At 48.8% G+C, this 13,942-nt stretch overlaps 1 protein-coding gene across 1 annotated transcript in view; it reads left to right on the top strand.

The window, feature by feature from the left end:
- Mroh7 (maestro heat-like repeat family member 7) overlaps positions 1 to 13,942 on the top strand; it is a 38,198-nt gene that overhangs the window by 10,478 nt on the left and 13,778 nt on the right. Inside the window, exons 6-14 of the mRNA XM_013022251.1 lie at positions 726 to 821; positions 1,313 to 1,417; positions 1,558 to 1,693; positions 5,815 to 5,927; positions 6,344 to 6,520; positions 6,904 to 7,058; positions 10,469 to 10,607; positions 10,843 to 11,036; positions 13,026 to 13,163. Of these exons, the coding sequence (XP_012877705.1) occupies positions 726 to 821; positions 1,313 to 1,417; positions 1,558 to 1,693; positions 5,815 to 5,927; positions 6,344 to 6,520; positions 6,904 to 7,058; positions 10,469 to 10,607; positions 10,843 to 11,036; positions 13,026 to 13,163 (1,253 nt within the window). The remainder of the gene's footprint in view (positions 1 to 725; positions 822 to 1,312; positions 1,418 to 1,557; positions 1,694 to 5,814; positions 5,928 to 6,343; positions 6,521 to 6,903; positions 7,059 to 10,468; positions 10,608 to 10,842; positions 11,037 to 13,025; positions 13,164 to 13,942) is intronic.

The following is a 13,942-nucleotide window of genomic DNA, read 5'->3' as shown; positions in this document are numbered from 1 at the left end:
TGGGCTGGCTTTGAACCACGATCCTCAGATCTCAGCCTCCTGAGTAGCTAGGATTACAGGAGTGAGCCACCAGCGCCCAACTCTTTGTTTCTTCTTTCTTTCTTTCCTTCCTTCCTTCCTTCCTTCCTTCCTTCCTTTCTTTCTTTTTCTTCACTGGTGCCCTACCACTTGAACCACAGCTCCACTTTTTGGTGGTTAATTGGAGATAAATAGTCTCATGGGTTTTCCTGCCCATGCTGGCTTTGAACTACAGTCCTCAGCTCTCAGCCTCCTGAATATTTAAAGCACAGCCACTGGTTCACACCTGGTTCATACTTTCAGTCTTCACAACTTGGAAGTTCCTTTTGCTGTGTGACCTTGGTCATTGTCTCTGAATCTGTAAAATGAGAAAAATAGTTGGAGGACAAAGTGACATGGTCATAAGCAAATGGCTTTTCATTCTCCTGGCCCATGGCAGATATGGTAAATGCTGGGTTTCTGCTTCCACTGTCCCGAGGAAGCACAGGGTCACCAATCACCAATTTGTTAATGGGGACACTCTTGACCCACAGAGGGAAGTAATTTAACTTAATAACAGACAACATGTGATACTTAGAGGTAGGGGCCAGAGAGCATCTCTTTATGGCTATAAATGCCCTCTTCTGACCCATGTCAGGGGGTGCCTGGAGGGCTGGCAGTTGTTCTAGGGACCCTAACAGCTCCGCCTTCCTCCTTCCTGTCCACAGACACTCTACCATCAGACCCTGGATGCCCTGCAGACACTGCTCATTGCCCTCTTTATTGAAGACCCCACCCCTGCTGGGCTGAAGAGTATCTTGGAGGTGCAGGGAGGGAGGCGGGGAGGGATGGGAGGAAGGGCAGAGGGAAAGGGATGCTGGCTCAGCGCAGTAGGGTGCCAGACTCAGGAATGATTTGACTTCGGGATCCCAAACCAGCATCTGTCTCTTTTTCTCTTACAGGACCTGCTCTGGGCTCCTGTCCCTTTCCTCTCTTTTGCCCTGCCCCCATATAGAGCTTCTCCATGCTGCTACTGCTGTTGTCCCATTATTTTTTTTAATCTTTTCTTGTCTTTGACTTTCTGTCCTCATGACTCTCCCTTACCTTTCATCTTTCCTCAATGACCTCCTCCCTCCCTCCAGTCCCTGAGTCCAATTCTCATCTCTCCTGAGCCTGGACAAGAGGAGGAAGGTTGTGGCAAGTTGCCTTCATGCCCCTTCTAGCAGCTTCCTGCAGATTAGTGAAGCTGGCTTGGCCACCTGGAAGCTAAGGGTTGGCATCCCACTCTTGCTACGTCTCTCCCTTGTCCCTGCAGCCTCTGGGGCCCTGGATGAACTCTGGAAAGGCCCATGAGCGAGCTCGGGCTGTGAACAGCAATGTCTCTGTACTGAACCACACACTTCTGACACTGCCTTTCTTTGTAAGTGTCTCTGGGAAGGATGGACGCCCGGGAAGGGGGCGGGGGTGTCTTCCCAGGTCTGAGGGTCAGGGTCAGATGTTAGGGGAGCCCACTAGCTCTGTTCCCTTTGGACACTGTCTCCCTGGGATTGACACACACAGATGTCCTCGGGCTTCCCCGCTCTGGGTCTGCTACTGGGGAGGCTCCTTCTCCGCATTGGGGACCCTGACGAGGAGATTGGCCGGGAGGCGCTGGATGGCATCACCATCCTCTACACTATTCTGGAGCTCCAGAAACGTAAGCCCTGCCAGCTGTGCGGCTGGGGGTGGGGTGGGGAGGGTGGGCGAGGTGGTCAGAAGGCATCACAGGCCAGGTGAGGACCAGGAACTGGTAGGAAGTCTTTGTCCCTACCGAAGCAGAGCTGCAAATAGACCTATTCACGTGGCCACAGTCTTTGTATTTGAACTTTCCCTCATCCCTCCAAACCTTCATCTATGACTGTCAAATTAATATGCCCACAACTTCATGCTTTGTTCCCTTGCCAATCTTCCCTACGAAGAGAAGGCAGGATTGTCTCAGTCACCACTGAGTTCCCAGTGTCTAGCACTGGGTGTGACCCTCGGGGGCACTTAGTGAATATCTATGAAAGAAACAAAGAAAACAGGTCTGATATTAGAATCCATGGCTCAAGCCCTCAGGTCAGAGAAATGTCTTGAGATCTGGTTTCAGGGAGCCACTGACAACAGTGTGCTGAGACAGGCACCCGAAAGGATACAATATTGGCTCTCTTCTTTCTCTGTATCCCAACTCTGCCAACAACCTTGTTCACTCTCCCCTGGCACCAGTGGCAGAGTGGCTTGGCTACAAGACCAGGCCTTGACCTAGCCCCACTGTGTAAGCTCAGCAAACACTTTGCCTCATGTAGATTTCCTCATCTGTTAAAAAAAAAAAAAGGAGAGGGGTCACTAGGATATAATCCACAAAGTTTTGAAATATTAAATGAGATGGGTTCTTCTTTTCAGTTCATGTCAGTCATGTCAGAGTATTTATCTTTCCCATCCCTCTAACCTTCTGAAGTCTGTCTGGTCCCCCTGCTTTTCTTGATCTCCAGTATCTGGGACAAAGATTAGATTTCTCCCACTGACCAGAAGCTATTCATGCTCCCCAAATGACAAGTGAAGGCTTAGTCACATTAATGATCAGCCCTAGGTCCAGGAATAGGATTGGCTAAATTAAGGTTGCCAGATTTAGCTAAAAATATAGGACGCCCAGCTACATTTGAATTTCAGATAAACAATTTCAGTGCATTGTCTCATATATATATATATATATATATATATGAATATATATTTACCTGAATTTCAATTGTAACTGGTGTACTATGTTCTGTTTGGGAGCCCTAGGCCAAATTCTCACTGCTAGGCTCTTGAACAGTTGGGTTGTCCAACCACATATGTGGAGACAGCAGCAAAGCAAGGACTTGGGGCTGGGTCTGCCTGATTGCAGAGCCTGGACCCTTCCTTTACCAACAGTAGAGATGGTCTGGGTCATCGTTCATCTTCAGGGGTTCTTTTTTTTTTTTTTGCCAGTTCTGGGGCTTGAACTCAGGTCCTGAGCACTGTCCCTGAGCTTCTTTTGTTCAAGGCTAGCACTCTCTTACTGAAGCCATAGCACCACTTCTGGCTTTTTCTATTTATGTGGTACTGAGGAATTGAACCCAGAGCTTCATGTATGCTAGGCAAGCACTCTACCACTGAGCCACCTTCCCAGCCCTCAGGGGTTCTTTCTTGTATCCATGTCTTACATGCCTTTGATAGGGATCCAGGCCTGATCACAGTAAGGGATCTGGGACTGTGCCTAAAACATGTTTATTTCAACAGAAAATATGGAGCCATTTTGCCAGGTACTATTTTAGGCTCTGGGGACTCAACAGTGGAAAAGAGATTCATTGAATAATCCTTCCTCAGTGTGTTTAACTTCTTGTTGCTAGGAAACAGACAATGGCCAAAAATAATGATATAGTAGAGTCCGGTGATGATAAAAAAAAACAAAACCAAAAACCTAAGTGGATAAAAAAGCAGGTTTGGATTGCCCACAGGGTTAGGGAGGTTACAATTTTTTGGGGGGGGGATCCAGTCATAGGGCCTGAACTCTGGGCCTGGGCGCTGTCCCTCAGCTCTTCAGCTCAAGGCTAGCGCTCTACCACTTGAGCCACAGTGCCACTTCTGTTTTTTTTTCTTTTCGCTTATGTGGTGCTGAGGAATTGAACCCAGGGCAAGCGCTCTACCACTGAGCTACTTTCCTGGTCCCACAATTTTTTTTTTTTTTCAGTCGTGCGGCTTGAACTCTGGGCCTGAATGCTGTCCCTGAGCTCTTCAGCTCAAGTCTAATGCTCTACCACTTGGGCCACAGCACCGCTTCCGGTTTTCTGGTGGTTAATTAGAGATAAGAGTCTCATAGATGTTCCTGCCCAGGCTGACTTTGAACCATGATTCTCAGATCTCAGCTTTCTGAGTAGCTAGGATTACAGGCATGTACCACTGGCACCCGGTTGGACGTTATAATTTTTTAAAGTATTGTCCCCGCCTGGCGCCAGTGGCTCACACGATGAGACTTTAAAAAAAAAATTTTATTGTCAAGGAGATGTGCAGAGGGCTCACAGTTACATAAGAAAGATAGTGATTACATTTCTTGTCTAACTTGTTACCCCTTCCCTCATTTTTCCCCCTCTTTCCCTCCCCCTCACTCCCCTCTAAGACTTTTTTTTAGTTGTGGGGCTTGAACTCTGAGCTTGGGCACTGTCCTTCAGCTCTTTAGCTCAAGGCGAGTGCTCTACTGCTTGAGCTACAGCACCATTTCCGGCTTTCTAGTGATTTTTTGGAGATAAGAGTCTCAGACTTTCCTGCCTGGGCGGGCTTTGAACTGCAATCCTCAGATCTCAGCCTCTGAGTAGCTAGGATTACAGGCGTGAGACACCAGCGCCTGGCATCCCAAGACTATTATCTCCAATAAACTACTCAGAAAATAACTAGAAGTGGCACTGTGGTTCAAATGGTAGAGTGTTAGCCTTGAGCACAAAGAGGCTCAGGGACAACATCCAAGCCCTGAATTCAAGCCCCAGGACAGGCAAAAAAAAAAAAGTATTGTTAGGTGTAATCGCACAGGCCTAAAATTCTAGCACTCAGGAAGCAGATGCTGATGATTACAAATTTTAGCCTTTAATAATGAGACTTTAGTAATGAGACTTTGTCTGAATAAACAAAAACCAAACCAAACCAAACCAAAAAAGCCAATTATTGCTCTTGAAATGGAATTCGGTAGTAGACCACTTGCCTAGCATGTGATAGGCTCTGGGTACCATCCCTAGCACTGCGAGAGAAAAAAATAAGTATAAAAATTTGCCTCCAGAATGACAAAATGAAATAGCTAAACCATATACTGGTGAGTCCTAGAACAACAGAAACTCTCATACACTGCTGCTAGAGAGAACAAGTTTGGTACCCTACCCCTACTCCAGGTAGAAAATAGCCCAACAGTATCTGTGAGGGGTGTGTGTTTGTGTGTGTGTGTGTCCAGGGTTGGGGGGGGAGGGTTAATGGGCTTTGAACTCAGGGCCCTGTGCTCTACCACTTGAGCCATGCTTCCAGTGTTCATCAATATCTCTGGAAGTTGAATCTACACTTAACCTGTGACTAAGCCATTCCAGGCCTGGATTAGTAGATAGATTGATACATTCACCAGCAGACATGTGGAGAATGTGCAGAGCTGGGACCAGCCCAGATGAGCATCCAAAGTAGACAGGTGTGTACACAGGTGTGCTTATACCATGGGAATGTCATGAGTACCACCTTGAACACTTCACAATCCTCCTCCCTTCCCTGCTCCCCACCAAGAACTCAGCTGACTGGAAAGGGATTCAGTGGGGAAAGGGCCAGATGAGGGACTGGCTCATTTCCAGAAGGATAGCACTGAGAGTAAACAGCAGAACTTGTGTTATATGCTGCAGGATTCGTGAATCCCACCTATGAGTGAAAAGAACCCAACTTGGAGGATGGCATGATAGAGTCCATTTATACAAAGTTCAAAAGTGAGGGACTCTGCCTAGGGCTTGGAGATCCCGAATAGTTGTTGCTTCCCATTGGGGAAGGAACAGGAGATCAGTATCTGGATGCTGGGGAAGGGGTACTCTACTACTTGAGTCACAGCTCCACTTCCAGGCTAATTAGAGATAAGAGTTTCATGGATTTTCTTGCCCAGGCTGGCCTCAAACCTTGATCCTAAGATTTCAGCCACCTGAGTAGCTAGGACTGCAGGCATGAGCTGCCAGTGCCTGGCTGCAATGTTGGGTTTGAGTACTTCTGAATCTGTGTTTAATGAAAGCATCTGGTCTGGCCACACCAAACAGCTCTTTTTTGCAGGATCCAGAGACAAGGAAGATACCAACAAGATGGAACTGTATGAGAGCAACAAGCGCTTTCTAGGGCCCTACAACCCTGTCAGCCCGTGCCAGAACATTCTCCGTGTCATTGCGGTGACTGACAACGCCCACCAGCCCTGTGCCCTTCTCCCCTCCCCTGTGCCCTAGCTTGTGGCCCATGACTTCTCCCCATGCATTTCTGGGTTCAGGGACCATGTTGCCCCTGCCGTTTTCTTTTTTCGAGATGGAAGCTCACTACGTTGCCCAGGCTGGTCTCAAACTCCTGGGCTCAAGTGATCCTCTTGCCTCAGCCTCCTGAGAAGCTATGGCTATCGGCATAGCCTGCATCAGGCGCTGTTTCTTTTTCTGAATCACCGACCCCCTCCCCCGCCCCTAGACTCTAACCTTCACTGATTGGCAGAATGTGTGGCTTACCACATGTCAGTCATGAGCTATTCAGGTATTGGTGCCTCTATTTGAGGGTCCAGGTCTGCTCATCAGTGTCAGGACCCCTTGTGCCTTTGTTTCAGGAGTTTGGAGACTTCCTGGGGCCCCAGCAGGTCAAGGACCTGCTGCTGACTGCCCTGGAAGGGCTGAAGGGCGGCTCAGAGACTCGGGGGAAAGAGTCTGGGGAGATGATGCAGCTGGCGTCGGAAGTCACGCTGAGCTCAGTGCTGGAGTGGTACCGCCACAGAGTGTTAGAGGTGGTAAGGCCTCCAAGGGCCTGGGGACTCCCTCCTCCTGGGGACTTGCTCATCGCTTGAGCTGAGTGGCATGGAGGGTACAAGACACTTAGAACGGGGGGGGGGAACACATGAAGGGCATTGGCTCACCCCAGGGGAGCAGCAGTCCCCTCGGTGCCCCTCCCTTTCTCTTGTACTATGTTCCCATCTCCTCTCTCATCCTTCCTGTCTCTCTGTCTTGTATCATCCCCCTTCTTTTAAACAATTTTTAATTGTTATTATAAAGGTGATGTACAGAAAGGTTACTGTTATATAATGTCCCCCTTTCTTTCTCTCAACTTCCTGCTCTCCCATGCCTCTCTTGTTTCTACAGTGGGTCTCTCTTCTGTCTCTCCTGCTGCCTCCAGATCCCAGAAATCATGCAGGGCATCTATACCCAGCTGAGTTACATTCAGGAGCCACGGGCCCGTGAGGTGGCCCTGCTGCCTGTGTCCCTCCTGGCCAGCTCCTTCATGACAGAGGTTGTGGTGGCGCTGCTCATGTGTCCCCTCCCACTGGACAGGTATGAAGTGAGTGGGTTTCCCAGCTTCTATATCTCAGAGGGCTGAAGTAGACCCAGCCCAGGATGGACCCTCTCCCCCGTTCGGCCCAGAGAAGCCCCTTGCTCTTCCATGATCCTTTTGCTGTCATGAGTGGTAATTTAGACACCTATCAAGCACTTCCAGAGTAGTGCTGGGGCAGTGCTGAGCAACAGCATAGTCTCTAGTTCCCTTAACAGCTCCAGTATATGGTTGAGGAAACAGAGACTCGGGGGACGTTGCTTGTCCTCTGCCCAAACCGGAGTTTACATCCTCCTTCTGTAAGGGGGATGACTCCAAGTCCAGAGTTCTTTTAATGATTGCATAAAGACAAAGCCTGAGTGTTGGCTGGTGGTCTTGGGTTGACCACTTGCCCTCTACAGACCTCAGAAGTTGGGCGGTGTGCTGAAGTACATCACCAGCTGTGTGGAGTGCTTTTGGTGGCTGTGGAAGCTCCAGACTGGGTAGGCAGAGGAGACTGTGTTCAGGTGATTGGTGAGCCTCAGCCTCCCAGCCCACCCCTTCTTTGAACAATTAAAACAAATCAATGAGGGCTGGAGGCATGGTTCCAGCGGTAGGACATCTGTGTAGCAAGCATAAAACCCTGAGTTCAGGGCTGGGAAGGTAGCTCAGTAGTAGAGCGCTTGCCTTGCATGCCTGAGGCCCTGGGTTCGATTCCTCAGCACCACATAAGCAAAAAGAAAAAGCCGGAAGTGGTACTATGGCTCAAGTGGTAGAGCTCTAGCCTTGAGCTGAAGAGCTGAGGGACAGTGCCCAGACCCAGAGTTCAGGCCCCATGACTGGACCAAAAAAAACAAAAAAACAACCCCCCCAAAAAAACCCTGAGTTCAAAATCCAGTATCTCATAAACGTTTACACCTATGTAGCCAACTGTCCAGTCAAGCTCGGCTTTTTTACGATTCCAAAAAAGTCATTGGTATGATTTCTGTTACTATGGATTGTCTTGTTTGTCTCAAATTTAAAAAGTAATATAATTTGCTTTGTAAAAAAAAAAAAATTAGCCAGGCACCAGTGGCTCACGCCTGTAATCCTAGCTACTCGGAGACTGAGATCTGAGGATCACAGTTCAGAGCCAACTGGGGCAGGAAAATCCGTGAGACTCTTATCTCCAACTAACCACCAGAAAACCGGAAGTGGTGCTGTGGCTCAAGTGGTAGAGTGCTTGCCCTGAGCCCTAGGGCTGAGGGACAGCGCCCAGGCCCAGAGTTCAAGCCCCACGACTGAAAAAATAAAATTAAAAATTAAACAAGCCCAGTATCACAAATAAAGGAAGAAAGAGAGAGTGAGTGAGTGGGAGAGACAGAGAAAGGAGAGGAAGAAAGAGAGAAAGAGGAACAAGCAGATTGCTGGTGACTTATGCCTGTAATTTTAGCTACTGACTGAAATCTTAGGATCAAGGTTCAAAATCAGGTCAAGAAAGTCTGTGTGACTCTTATCTCCACCTAACCACCAAAATGTTGGATATGGAGCTGTGGCTCAGTGGTAAAGTGCTAGCTAGCCTTGAGTAGGAAAGCTAAGAGTCAGTGTTCAGGCCCTGAATTCAATCTCCCATAGCAGTGTAGGCGTGCACGCACACACATACACACACATTAGTGTGTGCATACATATATAGGCAGTAGCTGATCTACATCTTAGAATGGATGCTTTTGAGTAAATGTGAAAATGTCATTCAGAGGATAGGGGTGGTCATCAAAGGACATGGGGAGGGCCCATCCATACCCACCCTACCCCCTCCCTGGGAGAGTTTGGCCTTTTCAGTGTGCACTGTCCATTGGAGGTTCTTTTTGGGTCCATTAAACAGACTCATAAGACCCCCATAGCCACCATCAACATCAAAAGACAGGGCAGGGGCTGGGAAGGTGGCTCAGTGGTAGAGTGCTTGTCTTGTATGCATGAGGTCCTGGGTTCAATCCTTCAGCACCACATAAGCAGAAAAAGCCAGAAGTGGCACTGTGGCTCAAGTGGTAGAGCTGAAGAGCTGAGGGACAGTGCCTAGGCCCAGAGTTCAGGCCCCATGACCAACCAAAAAAGAAAAAAAAGACAGGGCAGAGGGCATCTCACTAGTGCCAGCCTTCAGCTTGCACTTGTGCGAACTTGAAAGTGAGGGCCCCTTACTCTTTGCACCCAGGATACCTCATTCTTCTCACCCTGGCCTCAAGTGTGGCCTGGGAGCTGACCTTTGAGCTCCCCAAATAAAGCTCAGGTGTGAGGGAAGGAAATCTGTGGTCCCCATTGGTTCTTACAGTTAACTGATAGTTCCTCCCAGTCCAGATGCAATGTACTAACGGGTCATTAAGATGGCCAGTTTTACCATAAGCAATGTTGCCTAGCAACATAGTTGACATACTATCTTTAACAGGTTTCCAGGGGAACGGAGCAAGAAAGTGTATGGAAAGTTCAGATGCTAATGCAGACAGGCAAAAGGTTTGGTTAACCCTTTAGCATCTTGTCAATTCCCCTTGGTAGGGACGCAGAAGTGCCTGCAGGCTAGATGGAATGTGCCTCTTGCTGCTGACCTTTCTTGCCTTGGGAACTATGCATCAAGGAATTGGAGTGGGGTGGTATTCTCCAGGATTATGCATAGGGTCAGATCTGGCCTCAAAGGGCTCACTGCCTCAGTGCCCACTCCTTGGCATGGAGGAACAAGATAGGCATTTGAGATGTCATACCCTGTCTCTGCAGCCCTTTAAATCGAATAGTGTGTGTGTGTGTGTGTGTGTGTGTGTGTGTGTGTGTGTGTGTGTGTGTATGTGTGTGTATGCTGATACTGGGGCTTAAATTCAGGGCCTTGACTGTCTCTTAGTTTTTTTTTTTGTCTCAAGCTAGCACTCTACCACTTGAGCCATAGCTCCACTTCCAGGTTTTTAGTGGTTAAGTAGAGATAAGAGTCTCTCAGATTTGTCTGCCTGGACTGGCTTCAAACTAGCATTTTCAAACCTCTGCCTCCTGAGTAGCTAGGATTATAGGAGTGAGCCCCCTGCAGTTTCACTGCTCCGAGCTGCCACACTCCATCTTTAAAATGGGAGTAACACCACCCACTTAGGGAGTTTCCTGAGACTTCAGAGACCTTGAATGTCTGGAATTTTTCTTCAGTCTTGAGCCCCAGAGATTTGCCTAGACCTGGTAACCAGGGCATGTTCTGTATTTGCTGAATTAATAAATTGTGTGTAAATAAAGCACCAAACCCATGACTTGGGGAAATCATGTTTTTAATCAGGGTTATCCTCCTGACCCATCGGGAATGTTTTCTGGACTATTTCTTGTTGGCCTGCCCATGGATGCCATTTCATTGGCATCTTACCTCCCCTGTCCCCAGCCTCGAAGCTACTTGACAATACCTGAGTACCCCTGACCATACTCTCCGTATCCTCAGCAATGGAGCAGAGATGTGGAGGCAGTTAATACTACGCAAGCCCAGCTGTGATGTCCGGGACCTGCTGGATCTGCTCCTGACCAGCCTGAAGGAGAAGCCTGTCACCAAGAAGGGCAGGGCCTCCATTGTGCCCCTGGCGGTGAGGACTGGGTCCAGAAGCCCTCCTCTTGCTGGGCCCAGCTGCTTCCAGGGCCCCATCTGCCTCCACTAGAGGGTTGGGCATGGAACCCAGACTTTTCCAGGCTGGGTCAGAAAAAAAAAAAAAAAAAGCATAGGTCCAGGCCCAGCCTCTCAGAGCAGAAGGTCAGGCCTCAGCCAGCGGGCTGGGAAGATGGATGGATCAGGTCACACCACCTCCTCCCCTCCTCCCCTAGGCAGCCAGCGGCCTGTGTGAGCTCCTGTCTGTCAACAGCTGTGTGGGCCGTGTGAGGCGCATCTACCCCCAGCTGCTCCTGGCCCTGCTCATTCAAGTCCACTACCACATTGGCCTCAACCTGCCTGGCCGCATCCCCCCTCCTAGCAAGGACATGGAGAATGATGCACAGAATCTCCCATTTGTACCTGTTCGGTATGTTCTGGCTGTGGGGCAGGCTTCACAGCCAGGGCTCCTCCAAAGCCTTTAGGGCAATAAAGCCACATACATTAGTTCTGGTACTGGAGGAGAAAACAGAAGCATACTTTAATATTATTAAAGTTACCTTAGTGACTGCTCAACAACTGCTTTGGACATTTATTTCGTGTATCCACCCACTAGACTTAGTACAGAAGGAATCAGCTTTCCTCAGGAGTTCAGGCCTCCATTTTCTTCCTCCCTCCCAGAAGTATTATTTGCATCAGTTTTATTTGTTCTAGTCCCTATCAGTTTATCTTATTTATTTATGTGTGTGTGCGTGCATGCGCACATGTGTGTGCAAGTATGTGTGCACACATTGCTACTGGGACTTGAATCAAAGCCTTGCACTCTTGCTTGGATCTTCATATATTAAATATATATATATGTATATATATATATATGTATATATATGTATATATATATGCCAGCCAGGCACTGGTGGCTCCTGCCTGTAATCCTAGCTACTCAGGAGGTTGAAATAGGGAGGTAACAGTTCAAAGCCAGCCTGGAAGGAAAATCTGTGAGACTCTTATCTCCAATTAACCACCAGAAAACCAGAAGTGGCTCTGTGGCTCAAACTGGTAGAGTGATAGCCTTGAGCAAAAAAACTCGGGGACAGTGCCCAGGCCCCAAGTTCAAGCCCCATGACCAAAAAAGAAAGAGAAAGAAAGAAAAGAGAGAGAGAGAGAGACAGAGAAAGAGAGAGAGGGAGAGAATGGAAGGAAGGAAAGAAAAGAATAGAAAAGTTTGTAGTTATATGCGTTTGGCACTTAACCTGCAATTATTTTATGATCTTTTTTCATTCAGAAATTTATTATTATTTACACAGCCACACTGATCAATTCTTTCTTCTATGGTTCCTGCTGTGCGTTAGGCTTAGCAGGTACTAGAGAATTGGGAATGCAGCTGTGCAGCTGGACTTGGGGTCAGAAGGTCTGAGATGCAGATGAACACCTAGTGCTTTGTTCTTTGGGTAAACCAATTTAACCTCTTGTGGCTGGCTCCCTTATCTGTGAAATGGTGTGGGATTCCTGCCCTTTCAGGTATGTGGTAAGGACCAAACCAGATCATATCCAGCATGAGCCACACACCTGCCATCTGCTTGCTCTCCATTCTGATTCCCCTTACACGAATTGGAGCTGCTTCAAGGGCATCACCCTTGCCTCAGATTGCTTATGCTTTTGAGGAAACTGAGCAGGAGGAGAGGCAGGAGGTTCAGGAGCATCTGTATCAGCATTGAAAGGACCACAAAGAAGAAGCTTTTCTGCTTCTGAGTGATGAAGGACATGGCCTCCAACGAGGAGGACTTGGCCTACAGGACAGTGTGTGTGTGTGACTATTACACATAGATGACTGTTATATCCATGAGCTCATTGGAGCTTAATGAGCTCCTGAGGTTTTTACCCAGCCTGCTCAGTTCCCAGGGGGGGTGAGCTCCTCCAGGGACCTCTGCTATGTGTCTAGGTAGGGATTACTCCTAAAGTGTCTTGAGGCAAGAAAGGACCCCTGGGCAGGAGACTGAGTGGCTAAGTGAGCAGAGAGGACTGTCTGCAAGCCATCAGCCCAGCCATGGCTTGATGGGCAGTGTGTGTGTGGGGGGGCTGGACAAGGAGGACCAGGAAGGCTGGAGAGGCTTGTTGTGGCCTCCTCCCCAGTGAGTGAGGCTCAGGAGAAAAGGGATGGTCCAAGCTATCTTTCCAGGGAGGGGGGTGTTGCTTCTGTTTCCTCTCTTATTCAGAAAGTTAAATATTTGTAATTTTCCACATTTGTGGGCCCAATGCACTCCTCTAACAATTAGTGCAGTGGAGAGAAGATTGTGGGAATGGATGGCTGCTGATAGTGGGAGAGGCTGGTGGAGGGAGGCCTGTGGTGAGAGGCCGGTGCAGGGAAGCTTGGCCTGAGAGGGGCAGGTGGACCTAATCCCTCACCCCCTTGTCTTGGCAGCTGGGTGGTGAGGGTGGTGAAGACCCTGCTGCTGAAGATGGGCTGCTCTTACGAGGCCACATTTCTGGAGGACCAAGGGGGCTGGGAGCTCATGGGGCAGGCAGAAAACCACCATCGCGCAGTGTCTCTGCTGGCAAGGTAAGGTGGGGATGGCATGGGGCTGGATGGGCAGAAAGTTCAGATCCTTAGACTGTGGCTCCCTCTTAGACCCTGGCTCCCTCTGTCACTGATTCCCTGTAGCCTACACCCAGAGAGGGTCTATCATGCATCCAAAGTCACTCAGCCAGAGAGTGGAAGAGTGAAAACGGGTCTGCTGGCCTCAACCAGACTTCCTTCCCCAATCACACATAGGGTGCACGCTGCCCAGAGGTCACAGCATCCACATTTACTGAGTACCAACCAAAGAGGTGCTACCTGGATGGTCTCATTGAATAGAGCTGTTACTTCCCTGCCATTACATGTAAGGAAGTTGAGGCTCAGAGAACTGAAGTCAAACAGCAAGGGCTGAGGTCGGGATTTGAATCTAGGCTCTCATTCTGATTATCTGTGCATGATTATACACTAACTCACAAAGAATTGGGAAAAGGTCAGTTGCTAGTGGATCACATCTATAATCCTAATTACCCAGGATTCTGATATCTGAGAACCAAAGTTTGATGTTAGCCTAGGCAAAATCCAAAAATACTCTTATCTCTAACCATGAGAAAGCTGGGACTGGAGGCATGGCTTGAGTGCTAAACACCAGCCATAAGAGATGAACTGAGCCCTGAGTTCAAATCCTAGTACAGAGAGAGAGAGAGAGAGAGGGAAGGAGGAAGGGAGGGAGGGAGGGAGAGGGAGGGAATGGGAGAGGGAGAGGGAGAGGGAGAGGGAGGGAGTGGGAGAGGGAGAGGGAGAGAGGAGTAGGAGGAAGAGGA

Source organism: Dipodomys ordii, unplaced genomic scaffold (assembly GCF_000151885.1).
Source record: "Dipodomys ordii isolate 6190 unplaced genomic scaffold, Dord_2.0 Scaffold61, whole genome shotgun sequence".
NCBI classification, from domain to species: Eukaryota; Metazoa; Chordata; class Mammalia; order Rodentia; family Heteromyidae; genus Dipodomys; species Dipodomys ordii.
This window is presented reverse-complemented; position numbering and strand designations above follow the sequence as displayed.